The sequence below is a fragment of the Anabrus simplex genome, chromosome 9 (genome assembly GCF_040414725.1).
Source record: "Anabrus simplex isolate iqAnaSimp1 chromosome 9, ASM4041472v1, whole genome shotgun sequence".
Classification (NCBI taxonomy): Eukaryota; Metazoa; Arthropoda; class Insecta; order Orthoptera; family Tettigoniidae; genus Anabrus; species Anabrus simplex.
Window position 1 is genome coordinate 41,634,589 of NC_090273.1, and position 19,105 is coordinate 41,653,693.

The 19,105-nt window shown below is 38.2% G+C and overlaps 1 protein-coding gene across 1 annotated transcript in view; it reads right to left on the bottom strand.

Moving 5' to 3' along the window:
* The window catches only part of Plc21C (Phospholipase C at 21C), a 182,382-nt gene that overhangs the window by 8,002 nt on the left and 155,275 nt on the right, over window positions 1–19,105 (bottom strand). The window contains exon 19 of the mRNA XM_067153731.2: window positions 8,518–8,835. Within this exon, the coding sequence (XP_067009832.2) occupies window positions 8,518–8,835 (318 nt within the window). The remainder of the gene's footprint in view (window positions 1–8,517; window positions 8,836–19,105) is intronic.

A 19,105-nucleotide genomic window follows, 5' to 3' on the forward strand; every position in this document is an offset into this window, starting at 1 on the left:
GTAAATTGTTTGTAGTGGTGTGTTTGTATATCTGCATTATCGTCAGCATATAAGTGGTAGTTGCAATACTGAAGTGTGTACATAAATGGAAGTTTATAGGGAAAAGCTTTAAAAATTCAGTGATTCACTAGGCCAGCACCAAGCCAAATCTTTTAAGTATTTGTCCTTACCTCTAAACTTTACTATTATTATTACTAGCATGTTTAACGAAATATTACTGGCCCCATAGGTACGTTCCAGGATCAGGAGATCTGCTTTAAGTCAGTAACCTTAGCAGAGATTATGTTCCACGTTGTGGAGATTTAGCAAGGGCAGAGGTGAATGCAGCATTGGATGGGAAGCTCATTGTAGTAATCGCAGACGAGACGTCGATCAGCCGAGGCAGATGTGTCTTTGCTGTTCTATTCAGGATGATCACGCCAACTGCAGAACAACAAGTTTATTTGGCAAGCTGTTCATTTCTGGATGCTGCCAACGGGACATCATGCATCCGAGCCATCATCGATGCTTTCAAAGACTATAATATTGATTATGAAAACGTGCTGGGTTTAGAGTCAGACTCAGCCAGATACATGGGTACATGTTTCCAGGTATTACAGACGATTATTGGAGACCAACTTCTTCACTTCCAGTGCTTTTCACGTAAGTTGCATCTTGAGGGGATGTTATTCTCAAGGAAATGTCATAGCTGAACAATTTGGTTTCAAAACTTAAGATGGCTTTTCTCCACTGTAGGAAGTTGAAGAACTCCTATCTAAATCTTTTGCAAGATAATTCCCCTGATGTGAATGCACTGTTGTTCTCAGCTCCTGTCATCACCCGATGGAACTCTTGGTTTCGCTCAGTCCACAGATATCTGTAAAAATTCATGCAGCACTCACAGTACTGGAGGGACCATCCTACCCATACACTCACATGCCGTGGGATGAATTTACCGTTATTTGTGGAGAATTGAAGAGGTGTGCTGACGGATGGTTTCCGTTGGAAACAAGCGACTTGTTGAAGAGTTTCAGAAACAATATGAAGAAAGAGGAAATTAAGGTGCAGTTTAAGCAGTATATGCTTAAATGCACAACTAAGCTCTCAAACCACATGAGCGTCAGTGATACTAACGTGTTTTTCAAAGAAGTGTGCAATTTACTTAATCCTACAGTTGCAGGGCAAAACAGTGCTCTGGAACCCAAATTACTTGTGTCTTTGAAGCATAAGTTGCCATTTTTTGGAAGCGTCACTGCTGATCAGTTTGTCGAGGGCTGCGAGGCATATCACCATCAGATGCTACAGAACATAAGAATGGACAAAAACACTGACACTCTTCAAATGTTGATGGCACTTAAAAAACGCTAAATTTAAGAAGTATAGATGCTACAAGATACTAAATTTGAAAATCAAAACGCTAAATGTCTGATTTTTAAATGCTATAAACCCCGAACTCTAAATATACTGTACATCAAGTGTATGATTCCAGCAATAAAGTGCCTTTCACCACTCTTCTTCATATTCATAACGGATGAAGTTTTAAAAGCAGTTAAAAGAAAGGATCCAACAACTAATGCCCTGGTTTTTGCTGATGATGTAATGGTATGGAGCGAGACGGAAGCAGAAGTACAAGCTAGCCTAAATCTTTGGAATGAAGCTTTTACAACAGGTCTTAAATCCAGCAAAACCAAGACAATTGGCTTGGGGATGAGAAGAAACTCTACAAATGTTCATCTAAGAATTAGAGACGAGGAGATCGATATTGTAGACAACTACCAGTAATTAGGTAGTGTTCTGTCCTCAGACAATACCATACATCAAGAGATTAGCAACAGAATACAGAAAGCTCCACATTCTATCACGCTGTACGTCAAATACTTGGGGATGAAACACTTCCTTTGATTTCCAAGCTCAGCTTGTATAAAATATATCTGGTAACTATATTGATGTATGGTCTAGAAGCAGCAACACCTACTGGATCAACACAGAGTCGTCGTATGATAACAGAAATGAAGTTGCTCCGTCTTGTCTTAAAAAAAAAAAAAAAAAAAAAAAAAAAGTAAAATAAATGAAATAAATGAAAAATTTATAAATAAGGAATGCAGATAATGTCCGATAACAGCTTGGATTATATGAAATTAATTTCATTCAACTGCTGATAGTGACAGCTTGGATTGGAAAGAAGCTTGCTGGAGAGTCTTGAAGTGAAGAGATTGCAATGGTATGGTCACATGTAAAGAATAAATCCTCTTAGGACTCCTTGAGCATTCTTTGACTGCAGTGTTTCTAGAAAGAGACCAAAGGGAAGACCTCATGTTTGGGAAAAGCAGATTTTCAAGGACCTTTAAATAAAATGGCATCACATATGAACATCATCTGTGGATTGACAGGAAAAAAACTAGAGGAGGCTAGTACACAACTGCATTCAGCTTGCTGGAGCGAAGAAATGATGATGATGATGATGATAATGATGATGATGATGATATCAATTACTGGCTGATGCAGCATGTGTAGGTCACATAATGGTCACAAAGTAGTTCACTAACATACTAACAAAAACTAATAGATCTCATCTGTATTGTGTAATTAAAAACACTATGCTTTACGTACTCCAAAATTGGTCAAACATAGGTAATTAATTCTGTACCTAATCCCCGTGCCAGGAGTGGGTAATTTGCGCGCCCGCTGCCTTCCTTGGATATAGCAGCCGTTTCTCAGGCTCCCTCTCCGGAATCGAATCCTGATTCCCTGACACCTGTTACAACCATGGTAGGCGCAGAACCTACCATCGACAGTTGATAAGGCAGACATTAGAAAGATTCATCGCCGGTATGAGAACCGTGCGATCAGCCCAAAGTTATTCACGGTCACCAAGGTAAACGGACCGGACGAGCCGACCTATTATTTTGATCTAATAAAGGCATCCCTTTCACTTCTGGTCGGGACTCTTGTTTGCATGCATGAGCTCTAGAATTACCAGTTATCCAAGTAAAGTGGTACAATCTAAGGAACCATAACTGATTTAATGAGCCATTCACGGTTTTCCCTTAATTTGGCTTGCACCGAGACATGCACGGTTTAATCTTTGAGACAAGCGTATGACTACTGGCAGGATCAACCAGGGAGTTGGTTGGCTCAAGAGCCGAAATCCAACGTCGTAGCCCACCACCGACGAGTGCGGCCTGCGGGACACAGACTTGCTTTGCTCCGCTGGCCGGCCAAGTGGCCGTCAACTAAAATTTCTTTGGCTGCCGAACACGAGCTCTCATCTGGCCGGCGGACCTTCCATAGGGAACGGGTCCCTTCACCATCCATCGTCTCATCTCCACTTTGTCCATTGCCGAGGCCGGCAGGACCGTACAAGAGGCGTACGACACAACATTCTCACGCCCGAGTAAGAGCGAGCGGTTACCAACATTACTGTGCACCACACATAAGCATAAACACTGGGTGTGCTCACAACATTGCAGTCGTGGGCAGGGAACTTGCCTCTCTCATACATACATACATACATACACACACACACACACACACACATACATACATACATACATACATACATACATACATACATACATACATAGAACACTGGGTTGATTGTTAGAATGTCGTAATCCCCTTGATCAAGGAAAGCCGAATTTCCACCTACCTTTAAAACCACACGTAGTGCTGACAAGAGTTGTTGTACAAACACAACTTCTTAGTTTTCGGTGATTGAATGTTCATTTACCTACACAACTTTCTGTGTCTTCAAGTAACATCCTGTAGATTTTCCATTTATTTGTCAGGAATTTCACCGTACTTTTAAAAATAGAATACTGAAATTACTTACATAAATAATTCAGTGATTTTCCCCAATAGAAGCCTCCTTAGGACCGGATCATTTTTTATGAGTTTCCTTCAATAAATATTAAACATATCTATTTAGATGGCATTCACTTAAGCTTGGGTGCATAAAGTCACAATTCATGGATTAACACTAAGGCTGATTTTTAGCATTTTAATTTTTTACATTTCCTGAAAAACTATATAAAAGTATGTTCAACATCAAAAAGGAAAGCATACCAAGCCATTTCTTCTCGCTTAGTTGCCAATGTACAGTGAAAAACAAAATAGGTTACTCGCTACCCAACTTTTCTGTGTTAACCATCCCAGAAGCTTCTAGAAGTATTAGATTAAAAAAATGTATAGCTTTCCTCTCATGTAAAATTTGTGGAGACAAAGAGTATTTTCTATCAACATCAAGCAATACCACAAAAAAAATATATATATATATATATCTGTTTTGATCATTTTTTTTATCTATCGTGTGAAAAGTTATTCATCTACAAAAATATAGATTCACATCAAAATAATGTGTTAATGTGTGTGTGTGTGTGTGTGTGTGTGTGTGTGTGTATGTATGTCCAACCCTGATCCCATTTCTCTATAGGGTCGGGTATAAAGTGAGATAAATCTTTGTAGTGAGCTATTACGGCTGGATGCCCTTCCTGACGTCAACCCATTAGTAGTTAATGAGATGAAGTGAATGATGTGATGTATGATAGTACGAAGGGAAAAGGGTGATACCCGGTGCCGGCACATAGCCTATTCCTGTTGAACAACACCTAGGGGTCTGCTCAAGTCTTAAGGTCCTCATCCGACAGACAAATCACCATCAACAGTGCCATATACCATCACTCCATATGAAAACTGCGGAGAGGTTCGGAATTAAATCCAGGCTTTTGGCACGCAGTCTCGTGATTAGAAATTGTACCACCACTTCTCCTACCCTGCCGGCCAACATTCTGATGGTGAAATGTTTTCGACCAACGGGACTCGAACTGACTAACAACGGTGTCAGACCATATTTACCCGACGTCCTAACGAACGTGGCCACCAGGCAGAGCAACAGGCCTTGTATTAATTATTTATATGGTTTTAACGTAATGGCCATGATAACAGATACAGTGAAACCTCACCAGTGCGTTCCTCATTAACACGTCGTAAATTCAAAGTCCCGATTCTCATCGCATTACATCTATATAAAAATAACTCACTTATTGCATCACGAATTTTCGCATTACGCTACATACAATCACATTTGTCCTAGCCCTGAAAATGTTATTTGTCATCCCTCGTGAAAGAAACGCGATTTCCGACTCTGTTGATAATAGTCGCCACAGTTGCGTGATTACAGGAAAAAGCCTTGAATTCCTGAATTTCACAGGATAAGTTGCACCTTCAGGGAGCAGGCATGTTCAGTTTTGCTTCCAGTTAGCAACGAGATTGCTGAAAAACTGTGAGCCTGTTTGTTGTGTGTATTTTGCATTCCATTCAAAGTTAAAAAATACTTTTGGATTGAGTGGTACAGTGAAGTGTAGCAAATATTGTTGTGTGATATGGTAGTCTATATCTGGATTACCAACATAATCGTGTGAAACTGACTAGCGTGGTGCACATCTGTCTTGTGATAGCCTAGTTATGGATACGGACAAAGTTGTGAAATTCCTTACTAATGAACACAAAATTAAAATCCGTTAGAAAGTTGACTGGCGTCTGCATCTTTAAGCATGCAGAGGTCACGAATGTTGAACTCGTACCTTCGAGTTTCCTCTCGATCACTCAAGTTGGTCGAAGTTATGTTGACTTCAAAATGGTGGCCAAAGTCATTTTTCCTGGTCGCACATTGTCGAGTGTAACCTCCAATTCATTGTGTAAGAGTGCGACCAGAAGATAATGCTTAATAACCCACTGCTCCGGAATAAAAAGCTTCTACTAACATTCATTTTAGAAAGAGTGTGATCAGTAATAATACTTCCAAAATTTTAGTGGCCCCAGTATACATGTTTTCATGTGTGTTGGCTGGTGCTTGTTACACCTTTCAGTACACTTGTTATTTTATAAGCACCAGCGGAAAAGGTTTGTTCTCTCGTACTTTTTCACACCTTTTAATACTTGCCTCTCATCGTTAAAAATTAGATATAATTTTCACTGTACCCGTGGATACACAACGTAAAATGCCATTGTTGATAAACTATTTTAAATAGTTCTGTACTAGGTAAAATGCCATGTCGGAAAAAATCTTATCTAGTGTTTCCATATCTCTGTTGGATAGTTTTTATTTGTACGTTTTCTCGCTTAACACGTTCTTTTTCCTTGTCCCTTGCAGAAACGTCTTAACAAGGTTTTACTGTATATTCATACTTTAGACTTTTGTTCCTTAATCCATGTCAACACAGAGCATTGCTAACATGGAAATATAGTGTATAGCGTTGTCTTCCGAGTTATCCAAGTGCATTATTTGAATAAATGCAGCTTGTTGGATACATTTTGGAAACAGTTTTTCCACGGCATTTGAACCGTTTAAACCATGAATCAAGGTGTCAGCATATATTAATGGGCCTTACAATATTTTGTGATGTGGCAAAGGTTGGTATTTCTGAATTACGATTTGGTGGAGGTTAATTCAAAGTTTGATTTTTGCATCCCAACGACTTTGAATTAACAAGGTTTTACTGTAATCTGCTAGCAACCCGCAGAGAATTGTACTCTATTAGAACTTTGGCACCCTGGTCACTTCTAATAACCTCATTTCTTCAGTGTTTCCTGGCATATGCCACAACTACCTGTTATCTAACTGGTTGTGTGATCGGGTAACACTTGCTCCAGAAATGAGCACATAAACTCCATCAAGAAGATCATGGAGCTGTTACATGGGAAGAGTACTACTACCTTCCTCTATCTCTCTCTTGACACCATTATGGGCGACAAGCAGGCAGTTAGTTCATCATCATCATCATCATCATCATCATCATCGCTGACCATCTCCTGTTGCCCACGTGGGGTGTACGAGCCCCCTCCATCTTCACCTATGCATGAACTACTATTCTCTCATAATATTCTCCCAATTTTGTGGTTTCTCCTCGACATCTTTCTTCACCAGTTCGGTCCATTTTCCTCTGGGTCTGCCCACTGGTCTTTTTCCGTTTACTTCTCTTTCATATTCTCTTCTTGCAGTCCTGCTTGCATTCATCTTTCTTACATGGCCAAAACCACTTCAGTCTTGCTTTCTGCAGTAGGGAGTCCCCTATTGCGACCTACTTTCAGACTTTTTCGTTCCTGAACTTCTTCCTGGTCTTCTGTATCATGGTGCGTAGGAACTTCCATTTCTGCAGCTTGGAGTTTTGAGTTGTCTCATTAACGTGGTAGTTTCCAAGCTATACGTAACGATGGATGTATAATATGATTTATTATTATTATGGATTAGTTACTGGATGGAATTTTTAAACTGGTTGGGAACATCTGGGGTTCAAACCCACAAACTCCATCTTAAAGTGGGTGCACCAGTTGTGTTGATGTGCAATTTGGCTGCACCCAGATTGTATAATGGCACTAAACTGGCTGTCAAAACCATCGGGCTCAATATTATTATAGGTATTATTTTGATAGGCTGTGCCAAAGGACAGTGTGCTTCTGTACTACGCATCACATTAATACCATCAGACTAGTTATTCAATTTCAAGAGATTCTCAGATTGGCCTTTGTGATGTTAATAAACAAATCACACGGTCAGACACCGAAAGCAGTAGGACTGCATCTAGAGCTTAGTTGCTTCAGTCACGGCCAGCTTTATGAAGCATGCTCTTGGGTGACGAGTGGGCATAACCTATATATTTCTGTACCTGATGAGAAGGTCATAAATATTGTCTACAAGAGTGTGTTGTAAGGTAGCATGTACTTGTGTGCCACCTTAATTTAACCGTTTTAATTCTTTCTCATGAATCCATATGAAGAACGGTTACTTTAGCTAGCGTTACATAACATGCCTAAATATTTTGGATTAAATTTTACATGCAATATGGGAAACTGTTCACTCAAAACATTTATGTAAGTACCTTGAACCAATAACTCATTCTACCATCAATTCCCACTGCACCCCAATTAACTGTAAACATGAATGCCTTTGATTGCTTTTAATAATAATAATAATAATAGTTCCCCAGTATAGCTAACATCTTTTCGCTAGATACTCTGTCATATGCTTCACACTAATATATTTCATGCAAAAATAAATAACTGACAAGCCTGCAGTCTCACTGGGACAGACCACTAGTAATTTCATGACTGAAAAGGCCAAAAGATTTTGAATAATTCAATACTAACATTTGTGAAACTGAATTATGGTTCCCTTCTGCAAACTTTATTTTTGAAATGAATGACTGATTAAAAACTTCAGTTTATGTTTAAACGTACAATATAGGCTACTGGTGCAAGAAAAGGAAACATCAGTTAAATCCTTGTATTGAAATAAGTTTTCCTTCTAGCAATGATCACCACCAATGAACTGCTTGTATTACAATTTTTGGTTGTTTCAAAATATAAGTTTTGATTGAAATTCGTAAAAAAAAAAAAAAAAAAAAAACTAGGGTTCTTCCATACAGATGTAAAATACCGTACAACATTTTCTGAAAAATGTTATGGGCAAATCATAAAAGTTGAAAGGTATGCTTAAATTAGCACTACTACTTACAAATAGGTTTTGGGAACACACTATACCTTATTTTTCTCCTCCTCGAAGATGACCCGCACCTCCTCATGCTGTCTCTCTAGCTCTTCCCTCTTTTTCTCGTAGATCTCGGTGAGCCGTACACGTTCATGCACTCCCTTTTCTACCATAGAGCTTGCCACCTCACGTTTGATGCGCACCATCTCATCCTTATCCTTATGGATCTTTGAGAGTTGCTTCACCTCTTCCCGTCGCATGGCCTGCAACTTCCGCATCACGTCGGCAGTCTCCCGCTCCAATAGTGCTCGTAGCATCTTCAACTGGTTACTCTGTGAAGACCGCATCAATTTCTCTACTGTAGAAAAGACCTGCAAAACCATCTAGATATGTCACTTGCTATACGCCTACTCAGAGCAGATTTTACCATAAATTAAGCTCAATTAGAAATTACCAAGTTTATATTATTTGGTACATAAACCAACTTTAATTTCAAGTAGCCTACAGTAAGTAATCCTATAGAACCCACATATCAATCAGTATAATTATGATTTTTAAATTTTATTTATTTGTTTATTAAATGTCTTGTTTGTATATCTGCAGAAGAACGAGCCAAATCATCATCCAGAATGAAGACGTTTTGGGAAAGGAAAAATTTGTCAAGTGTTAAAAGCTGAACTTATTCTTTAAAGACTTTGTTGTGTAAGGTTTTATTCTGGTGCTCCAATGTGGGTGTAAACAGTGTAAATAAATAAACAAATAAACAAATGTCTTGTTTTAATGGCAGGACTCGGGTCATGAATCCTGCTGTTCTGCCTAACAACATTCACCTGCATTTAAAGTATGACAAACTTATTTTACTTACAATTAAAATTTAAAATTAGGTACCTATATTTAAAGTAATTGACTTTTTTATTTGCTAGTGGCTTTAGTCACACCGACACAGATAGGTCTTATGGCGATGATGGGATAGGAAAGGCCTCGGAGTTGGAAGGAAGCGGCCGTAGCCTTAATTAAGGTACAGCCCCAGCATTTGCCAGGTGTGAAAATGGGAAACCACGGAAAACCATCTTCAGGGCTGCTGATAGTGGGATTCGAACCCACTATCTCCCGGATGCAAGCTCACAACCACGCGCCTCTAACCGCACGACCAACTCGCCTGGTTACGATGACATCATACAAATTTGTGAATAGTTTCATCCGTCTGACCCCCACAGTGAAAACATGCATCAGAGTCGTGCAGTATGTCTGTGTTTTGTCGTTAAGAAATGTAAGGTCACAACTTAAATATACACTAGGGAAGCTGACTCACACTAACGTCTTTGTACTGAACGTGCCCCACAGGCATGATTTATTTTTTTTGTTGCTATTTGCTTCACGTCGCACCGACACAGATATGTCTTATGGCAACGATGGGATAGGAAAGGCCTAGGAATGGGAAACCACGGAAAACCATCTTCAGGGCTGCCAACAGTGGGTTTCAAACCAACTATCTCCCGATTACTGGATACTGAATGAAAATTCTAAGTTCCCAAGGAGGGAATTAGATATTTTTCCACCAATAGAGCATGTCAAATAACATATCAGATGTAACGGCAATAATTCCATTGTGGAGTTTTATCTCCCGTATGCAATTATCAGACTGTGCCTCTTATATAGGACTTCTGATAAGTTCACCTGCATACACCCCAGCGTCAGTGGGTAGGGTCTGACACATCCCACTCGGATGAGTCTAGTGTCAGACCTAAGACGAAACGCTGGTTAATAGAGCATACATCTGATCTGTTTACTGGATACTGGACGCACTTAAGCGACTGCAGCTATTGTTCTCTATACAGGCATGATTTGAGTAGAGACTCGTGTGTGAACATTGAAGTGGACAAAGTCAATACAGATATTGTTAAAATTTGTAAACATTTTTTGTAATACTCAGGTTAATAGAATTGAATGAATTGAATGCAGCAGTTTCGAGAGACACTTTTACACAAAACATGGCCTCTATCTAAACAATTCAGGTAAACGAAAGATTGCTAATATTGTTCTCGATTTTATTAATCATAAGATATGTACTTTGAAAAATGCAACTCCCTTAGGTTATAATGTACCCACCAGGAAAACTAGTAGAAAGAGACAGCTGTTCTTCAAGCTGGCTCAGTCAACTTGAAAATGTTGTGAATTTTAATAGGCCATATAAACCAAAACTAGCATCTGTGACCGAATCAGATCGGTCACCAAATAAAACCATTATCAAAGATAGTTTAGTAAGTAGTCAAACATCAGATCAGAAATCTCCAAAAATCTACAAAGTCAAAAAGTAGTTGCCGAGAGGTAAATGGGATCCAAAAGAAGCATAGCAAGGGTAAACATCTCAATTTATTGCAAGTGAATATCCAATGCATTAGAAATAAGTTGTTAGAATTAGAACACTTTTGCCAAACCAAGAAAGTTGATGTGATTTGTGTATCGGAGAATTGGCTTTCTGAAAATCAAGTAGAATATTTTGTGCCCTGTGGATATACTGTACAGTTGCAGATATATTTTGTGGGAGTAAAAAAAAAAAAATGGGGGAACTGGGATTTTCGTTAAGAGAGTATTTTAAATTTGTAAAGATTGATTTAAGTCAATATTGTGTGGAATTAGAGGGAGAATTTAGTTGTGTGAAGATGGTTGATCAGAATTTGATAATTGTTAGTTTGTATGGATCTCCAAATGCTGATGCTTATGTGTTTCTTAAGAATTTTGAATTAGCAATGGAAAAACTTTTGAAGTATAAGGCCAAATTTGATGTATGTAGGGATTTTAACATACTGTACAGATGGCATATTCAGTTGGACAGATTTCTAGAAATTTTCTTAATTTACTAAGAACTCTAAATTTAGCTTGCACAAACAAGCTACCTACACATAATAATGCATGCTTGGATAATCTTACTGTAAATTTTTTGAGAGATTTGTATAAATTTAGACTTGTTGGTGGGGGTTTTGCAGATCATGACCCCTTGCTTATATCATTATATATCTTAACCAGCCTGACATGATTTACAATGACGAACCTGTTCTAAAAAGTCAGGGTGATGATTATATTAACATATATTTATTGAAAATCTGAAACAAATTAACTGGGGCTTTGTATTTGAATTTCAAATGGGAGAAAATGGTATTGAAACTGTATCTGGAAACTTTTGAGATAAATTGGTTGAACTGTGGCATTTATGTTCACCACTGATAAAAATGAGTGGTAATGGTAAACTTAAGAGCAAGAAGTTGAACCGGTATACTGAAGAATTGACTCAGTATAGAGAAAGAATGCTTTTGCTGTACAGATTTTATAAAAATTCTTGTCAAGGAGGAACCTAGCAGAATGGCATGTATAAGGCTTATCTTAATTGTATAAAGTTATATAACAGAAAACTTATCCATACCAAAACTTTAGCTTGTGAAAAATATATTGAGAATGCACCCAACAAATGCAAGGCGGCATGGGATGTTATAGAACAAGAAAACATCCCTACTCGTACTCAAGACATTTTTCGATCCTGAAGAACTGAATAATTATTTCTTAAACTCTGTAAAAAAAATCGGAGATCAAATTAAGGCAACAGGTACAGCTGAGAGTGATTTTCTTCACAATCAACCCCCCCCTGCCGAAACACTTTCCACTGGGTTGAAATCACATCTGACAAAGTAATTAAAGTTAGCTTAAAATGACCAAACTCTAAGAATATGGATTGTTATTGGTTATCTAATTACATCATCAAAAGAATAATACATTTGATTTCTGAACTTTTGGTTTTATTTTTAATAAGTGTTTGGAGTTTGGAGTTTTTCCTGATTTACTTAAAATTTGTAAAGTTATTCCAGTATTTAAAAGTGGGGACAAACAATTTCTTCAGAACTATCGTGCAGTCTCAATTGCTTCAATAATTTCTATAATATTTGAATCACTTTTGAACAATCAACTTAGCAACTATTTTGAAACTTACAATCTCCTATCTGACAGTTAGTTTGGGTTTCGACAAGGTAAATGTACTACTACTGCTGTTCTTGAAATTGTTAATCAGATAGTAACAACTTCCGAAAACAAGCAGGCCACCTCTTTGGTGTTATGTGATCTAAGTAAAGCTTTTGATTGTATTAATCATGAAATTTTACTTGCAAAGCATGAGATGTATGGTGTCGAGTATCCCTCACTGAACATAATTAATTCATACTTAAATAACAGGTATCAGTTTGTCTGAATTAAAAATAGGTATTCCACTTTGAAGAAAGTTACAACTGGTGTGCCACCAGGCTCTGTGCTTGGTCCATTTTTATTCTTCTGGCAATCAATGATTTACCGCAAAACGTCACAGCTCATGCTCTTATATCCTATGTGGACGATACAATGTTAATTACAAAACACCAGAGCATCTCAGGTTTGCATCAGATGTTGCAGGAAGCTCTTGCAACTGCAGTGCATTGGTTTTTTTTTATCCAATAGGCTGTTGTGCAATCAGGATAAAACTCAATTTCTCACACTAGGATTATCCAAAGATATTGAAAGTCAGTCAGTCAAACTTTTGGATTTTCATATTGATGCCAAACTGAACTGGGAAACACACATTGATCATGTTTGTAAAAAAAATATCACGAGTGTCCTATTTGATATGGAAATTGAGGGATTTAGTCAGCAGTGACTAACTAAGGATGGTATATTTTGGTCTCTTCCAGTCACACATTACTTATGGGAGGTAGCGTTGCTCACATCCATAGGTTTAACCTCTAATTGCCCTACACGTACCTCGTGGGTGGTGCTAACTGAGCAGCAGCGAAAACAGGCAGCCAGACTATCCACAGGATCTCCTGGCAATGACATATTTTCGACGAATTAATAGAAACAGTTCTTCTCAGAACTCATTAACGAGAAACATTGGTCCATCTATCAGACTCCTACAACTGAATGTCGAGAGCATTAACAAGGCAAAGTGTGACTATCTGTCAAAATTCCTGTTGGACAATAACATCGACATTGTCGCCATTCAGGAAACTCACGTTTCCAACGAAGAAGCATTCCGAAGCAGAGGTCGAATTCCTGGATATACTGCTCTTGGTGCAACTTATCACGAGGTATATGGTATTGCTACGTATGTTCGGAGCAACCTAAACGAGGCTTCACTAATTTCTGTTAATGAGAAGGAAGATATACATACGGTTGTCATACAAGTGCATGATATCACTATAACAAATATTTATAAGCCATCTAAGACACCCTGGCCCGATTTTGTCTTACAAACTGCAGAACATCCTGCAATTTATATAGGGGATTTCAATAGTCACCATGAATTTTGGAAATACTCTGACAATGATGAAAATGGAAATATGCTTGCAGAATGGGCTGAAGTGAACAATCTTCATCTAGTGTTCAATGCCAAAGATCAAGGTACTTTCAGGTCAACAGCTTGGGGCAAGGATTCTAATCCTGACTTATGGTTTGTTACCTGCAATGAAAGAGGTTTCTCGATCAATGCCACAAGAAAAGTGATAGATGCCTTCCCCCACAGCCAGCACAGACCTGTAATAATACAAACTGGTTGCACGGTCCCTGTCATACGATCAACTCCACATGCTCGATGGAACTTCCAGAAAGCTGACTGGGCAAAGTTTTCAAGGGAACTGGATAAGTGCATTCGCTGGATCCCTCCATCTCATAAGAACTACCATCAGTTCATCGGTGCAGTAACTACAACAGCTAAAAAGTGTATGCCAAGAGGATATCGAAAAGAATATATTCCAGGATGGAGTGATGAAAGTGAAACACTGTACCAACAATTCCAGCAAAGTAGCGACGAAGAGATAGCTACAGAACTTTTGACCAGCTTAGACTTATCTCGAAGGCAGAAATGGACAGACAGAGTTGAAAGTATGGAATTATTGCCGTTACATCTGATATGTTATTTGACATGCTCTATTGGTGGAAAAATATCTAATTCCCTCCTTGGGAACTTAGAATTTTCATTCAGTATCCAGTAATCGGGAGATAGTTGGTTCGAAACCCACTGTTGGCAGCCCTGAAGATGGTTTTCCGTGGTTTCCCATTTTCACACCAGGCAAATGCTGGGGATGTACCTTAATTAAGGCTACGGCCGCTTCCTTCCAACTCCGAGGCCTTTCCTATCCCATCATCGCCATAAGACCTATCTGTGTCGGTGCGACTAAAGCCACTAGCAAATAAAAAGAGTCATCATCCTGTACCCGCTTTGAAGCGCAATCATTGTTCTTCTCTGACAAATTACATTGGGGGGGTCTTATATTCAAGCTTTTTTTTCAATTTCTTTATCTCAAAAAACCAGGGGGATCTAATAAATGAGAAATGATAACTTCGCTATAAATTTACATTATAATAGCCTTTCCGAAACTTAACCAGATGCGAGAAAATATAAACTAACTAGCAGCCAACATTACAGACATTACAACCAAATATTACCTAAATTGCAAGCAGATTATATAAATACTTATCTAACCGCAATTATGTATATAGTTATATATTTTTATGGACCCATTATATCGGAACATCATAACTAATCAAATACTGTTGTGAAAACTTTGTTGACCCCATTTTACCCTAAACAATGTATATATAGCACCACATATTAATAATGTTAATGCAATGTATTTTCAACAAGGTATATATATACCACTGTTTTAGTTATGTGTCCAATTTAACAAGATTATCCAATGCCTATGCTCAACAAAACAAATAGTTTTCTGAAAGTTCAACCCTATTCCAAGACATAAAATAACAATAATAGGCTTTATAAACTGATATTTTAGTATTTAAGATATATGCCAACAAGGTATTGCATACTAATATTTTAATCACAATTGTCCAAACCAATAATTCTACATTTTCATATGACTGATCAATAATCAATTAATGTAATTTAAGAACCAATTTTTAATGTATATTACTGAACTTACTACTATTAATTTACACAAATGTATGTATATCTCATTTCACATTGTACAACCCAAATTAGATAGTGATAACATGAAAAATAACACGTAATTTCATGGATGATGTATATTAGTTAACTACTTACCTTGACACTGTATGCTGGGAAACTTAGGATTGACACATACAATAGCTCAAATGTACCAAGACATACATACCAACATTTATGATCAGTTGGACTTAATTTAAGTTTTAATCATTATATGTGATGTTTTTGTAAAATATATCTTTTATGCATGTCAACTGAAGATGACCCCCTAGGGGTCGAAACCAGTCTTGACCATATTTACTAGCTGAATGTGAATAAATTTTGTATTGATAAGGTGGTGACTTATATTTATATTGTTTTTGTAAAGTAATATCTATCAATACGGAAATAAACTTATAAACGACACCTTTCTACATTGTCGCTGCGCTTCAAAATACTGTTATGTGAGAATGTTGAGGGGAGAAATACTACCATATTTCACGGCATAATCGTCGCCACCGCGTAATCGTCGCATCCTTTATTTTCAATACAAAAATCGGACTTTAAATCTTTAATTACATAATCGTCGCACGTCCAAATTTTGTTCACTAATCTGGTTAAAAGGTAAATGGAACTGCAACGTAAGTTGCACATGAATGCGCAATTTAAATACGTGTATGGTTTATGGGCAATTTGGCAACACAGTCACGTTTGCGACATGTTGCACAACGTATAAATAAATAATACCGGTATATGTACGACGCATGGCTTACCGGTAGACTATCGGCAGTTTGACAACGTAGTCGCGAGACAGTGTACTATTTATTCAACACCTACATAATTATTATGCTTACCGGTAGGCTATCGGCAGTTTGACAACGTGGTCGCGAGACAGTGTACTATTTATTCACTACCTACATTTGAGTTCCCATTTGAAATACGTAAGGCTGTAAGTTATCGCTTATCGGCAACGTCGCCAGGAAATACCGGCTAGGTAGGTTGAATGGACCTCGAACCAGCCCTCAGATACAGGTAAAATTCCCTGACCCGGCCGTGAATTGAACCCGAGGCTTCCGTGTAAGAGGCAAGCACGCTACCCCTACACCATGGGGCCGGCTCCTGTGTTATTGCGCACGAAGTGAAATCCAAGACGATAACGCAGATTTCCACGGAATTATTCAGCCGAATTATTTACGATGTCTCAGTTGTCATAGCTAGACTCTTATCTTACTACTACGTCATAAGTGTCCGGGCATGGGATGAAAACTTTCATCCAAGCAGTCAAGATAATTATTATCCAATGCTATTAAAGTTTTATTTTATAAACTCGTCAGTAATGTAAAATCATCAATAACTGGGAAGAAATATTAACCTAATTACCGTATGTTTAAAATAAATTGAAAAAAATGAATGTTTGTTACTGACGTCTCGGAATACAGTCAACTATACAGTAGATCTACACCGCGCTAGCTAGAGCTCCGGTTTGCGAACTTTGAGCAAGCGCAGTAGTGTGTCGCAACCAACGAGCTAAACTGATAAATTGTTGCATGCTTCCTTGCTGCCTAACAGTATTGGCTGCTCTGGAATGGACAGATCACAGATGCATTTATTTGTTTCAGATTTACGTGATTACTGTAGACATGTGTGCATGAGAATTTAAGTTTTTAATTTGTGTTTTGGGTGTTTGCAGAAATAATTTGTTTTAATAGTGAACAATTACAGAGTCATTTATATCGCAAAACATTAACGTGTGAAGCATTTATAAGCGATTATGGGTAAATATAGAAACTATTCTGCGGGCTTCAAGCTAAGCGTAATTGCCTTCGCTGAACAGCGCGGGAACAGAGCTGCAGAAAGAAAATTTTCTGTGAGTGAAAAGTTGGTGCGTGACTGGCGGAAAGTAAAAAAACAAGCTAAAAAGCACAAACCCTTCTAGATGCGCGTTTAGAGGTCCTAAAACAGGGAAGTTTCCTATAATTGACGAAGGAGTGTTTAGGTACGTCAGTGAAATACGTAACAATGGCTGCAGTGTATCATATGAAATGTTACAAATTAAGGGACAGGAGGTAGCGCGCAAACACAACATACCGGTAACTCAGTTTAAGGGACTCGTGGGTGGATTAAGGGGTTCATGCGACGACCCAATCTGTCAGTGCGAAGGAGAACAACACTAAGCCAAAAGTTGCCTGCTGATTACACGGACAAGATTGTAAATTTTCACCGATTTGTCATACGTTTGCGCAAGGAAACTTCGTACTTGCTTTCTCAAATCGGTAATGCCGATCAGACTCCAATCTTTTTTGATATGCCTCGCAACAGCACTATTGCACTAAAAGGATCACGGAGTGTATTAATGAAAACCAGCGGTAGTGAGAAGTTGCGATGCACGGCAATGCTAGCCATTACAGCTGACGGGAGAAAGTTGCCGCCTTACATCATTTTCAAGAGGAAAACGATGCCTAAGAATATACAGTTTCCCTGTGGAATTCATGTACGAGTGCAACCAAAGGGTTGGATGGACGTAGAACTCATGCTGGACTGGGTTAAACAACCAGCTCTGCTTGTTTTAGATAGTTTCCGAGGTCACCTCGTGAACGAAGTGAAGCAAATTCTCACTACAAATAAGACACGACAGATAGTCATTCCTGGTGGCCTAACATCTGCTTTGCAGCCACTAGACGTATGTGTTAATAAACCCTTTAAAGACCACTTACGTCGATTTTACAACGAGTGGATGATGAGCGGCGATCAGCAATTGACGCCCGCCGTAAATATCAGGCGTCCACCCTTGGACTTGTTATGCTCGTGGGTGAAGAAGAGTTGGGATCTTATACCACCTGAACTAGTCTCCAAGAGCTCCAAAAGGACTGGGATTTCGAATGCACTAGACGGTTCCGAAGATGACGCAGTGTGGCAGGGAGACGAAGAATCTGATACTGGTATTAACAGAGGCGAGGACGGCGCATCAGATAGCGAAACCTGCGATAGCGACACCGAAGATTTGGAATAAATTGCGTACCGGTAAGTCCGCATTTCACAACAAAGCGATAATTTTTTGCAAGTGTAATATTTTAACTTTAATAGTCAAATTAATGACAAATTAACTTAATACGTTCATTTTATTTTCAGGTTGGAAAAACGTTCGCCGAATTGTTGCGAAAAATTATGAATTTTGTTTTAGACTACTTTAATTATTTTGATGTATAAACGCGAGTATTACGTGCATCTTAAATTTGTATCAAATACAATTTAGTTATAAATACATTTTTTGAGTAATACAAATACTGGTATTAAATATTCATCGTATAATGGTCGCACCCTACAATTTTTTTCGAAAATTTTGGTATAAAAAGTGCGACGATTATGCCGTGAAATACGGTATACTGATCCGCAGCACATGAATCACTTAGAACTTAGAATGAAAATTTATTGAGATAGTTCATACAGTACTGAATTTTAGATGACACAATCTTTCTGGTCCGAGTTCTAAGCTGAAATAATATCACAGTGGTTTTTCTAGGCACAACAACAATATACGACTTGACAAGTCACTTCTTAGTTCTTTTTCACTATTTAATTAGTCATGTAAAATACTATCTGACGACTTCTTGCATGGGAACCAAATCCCATTCTGCATTAAGTAAACCTATCAACCTCATATCAAAGAAATGCAGCAAAAAAAA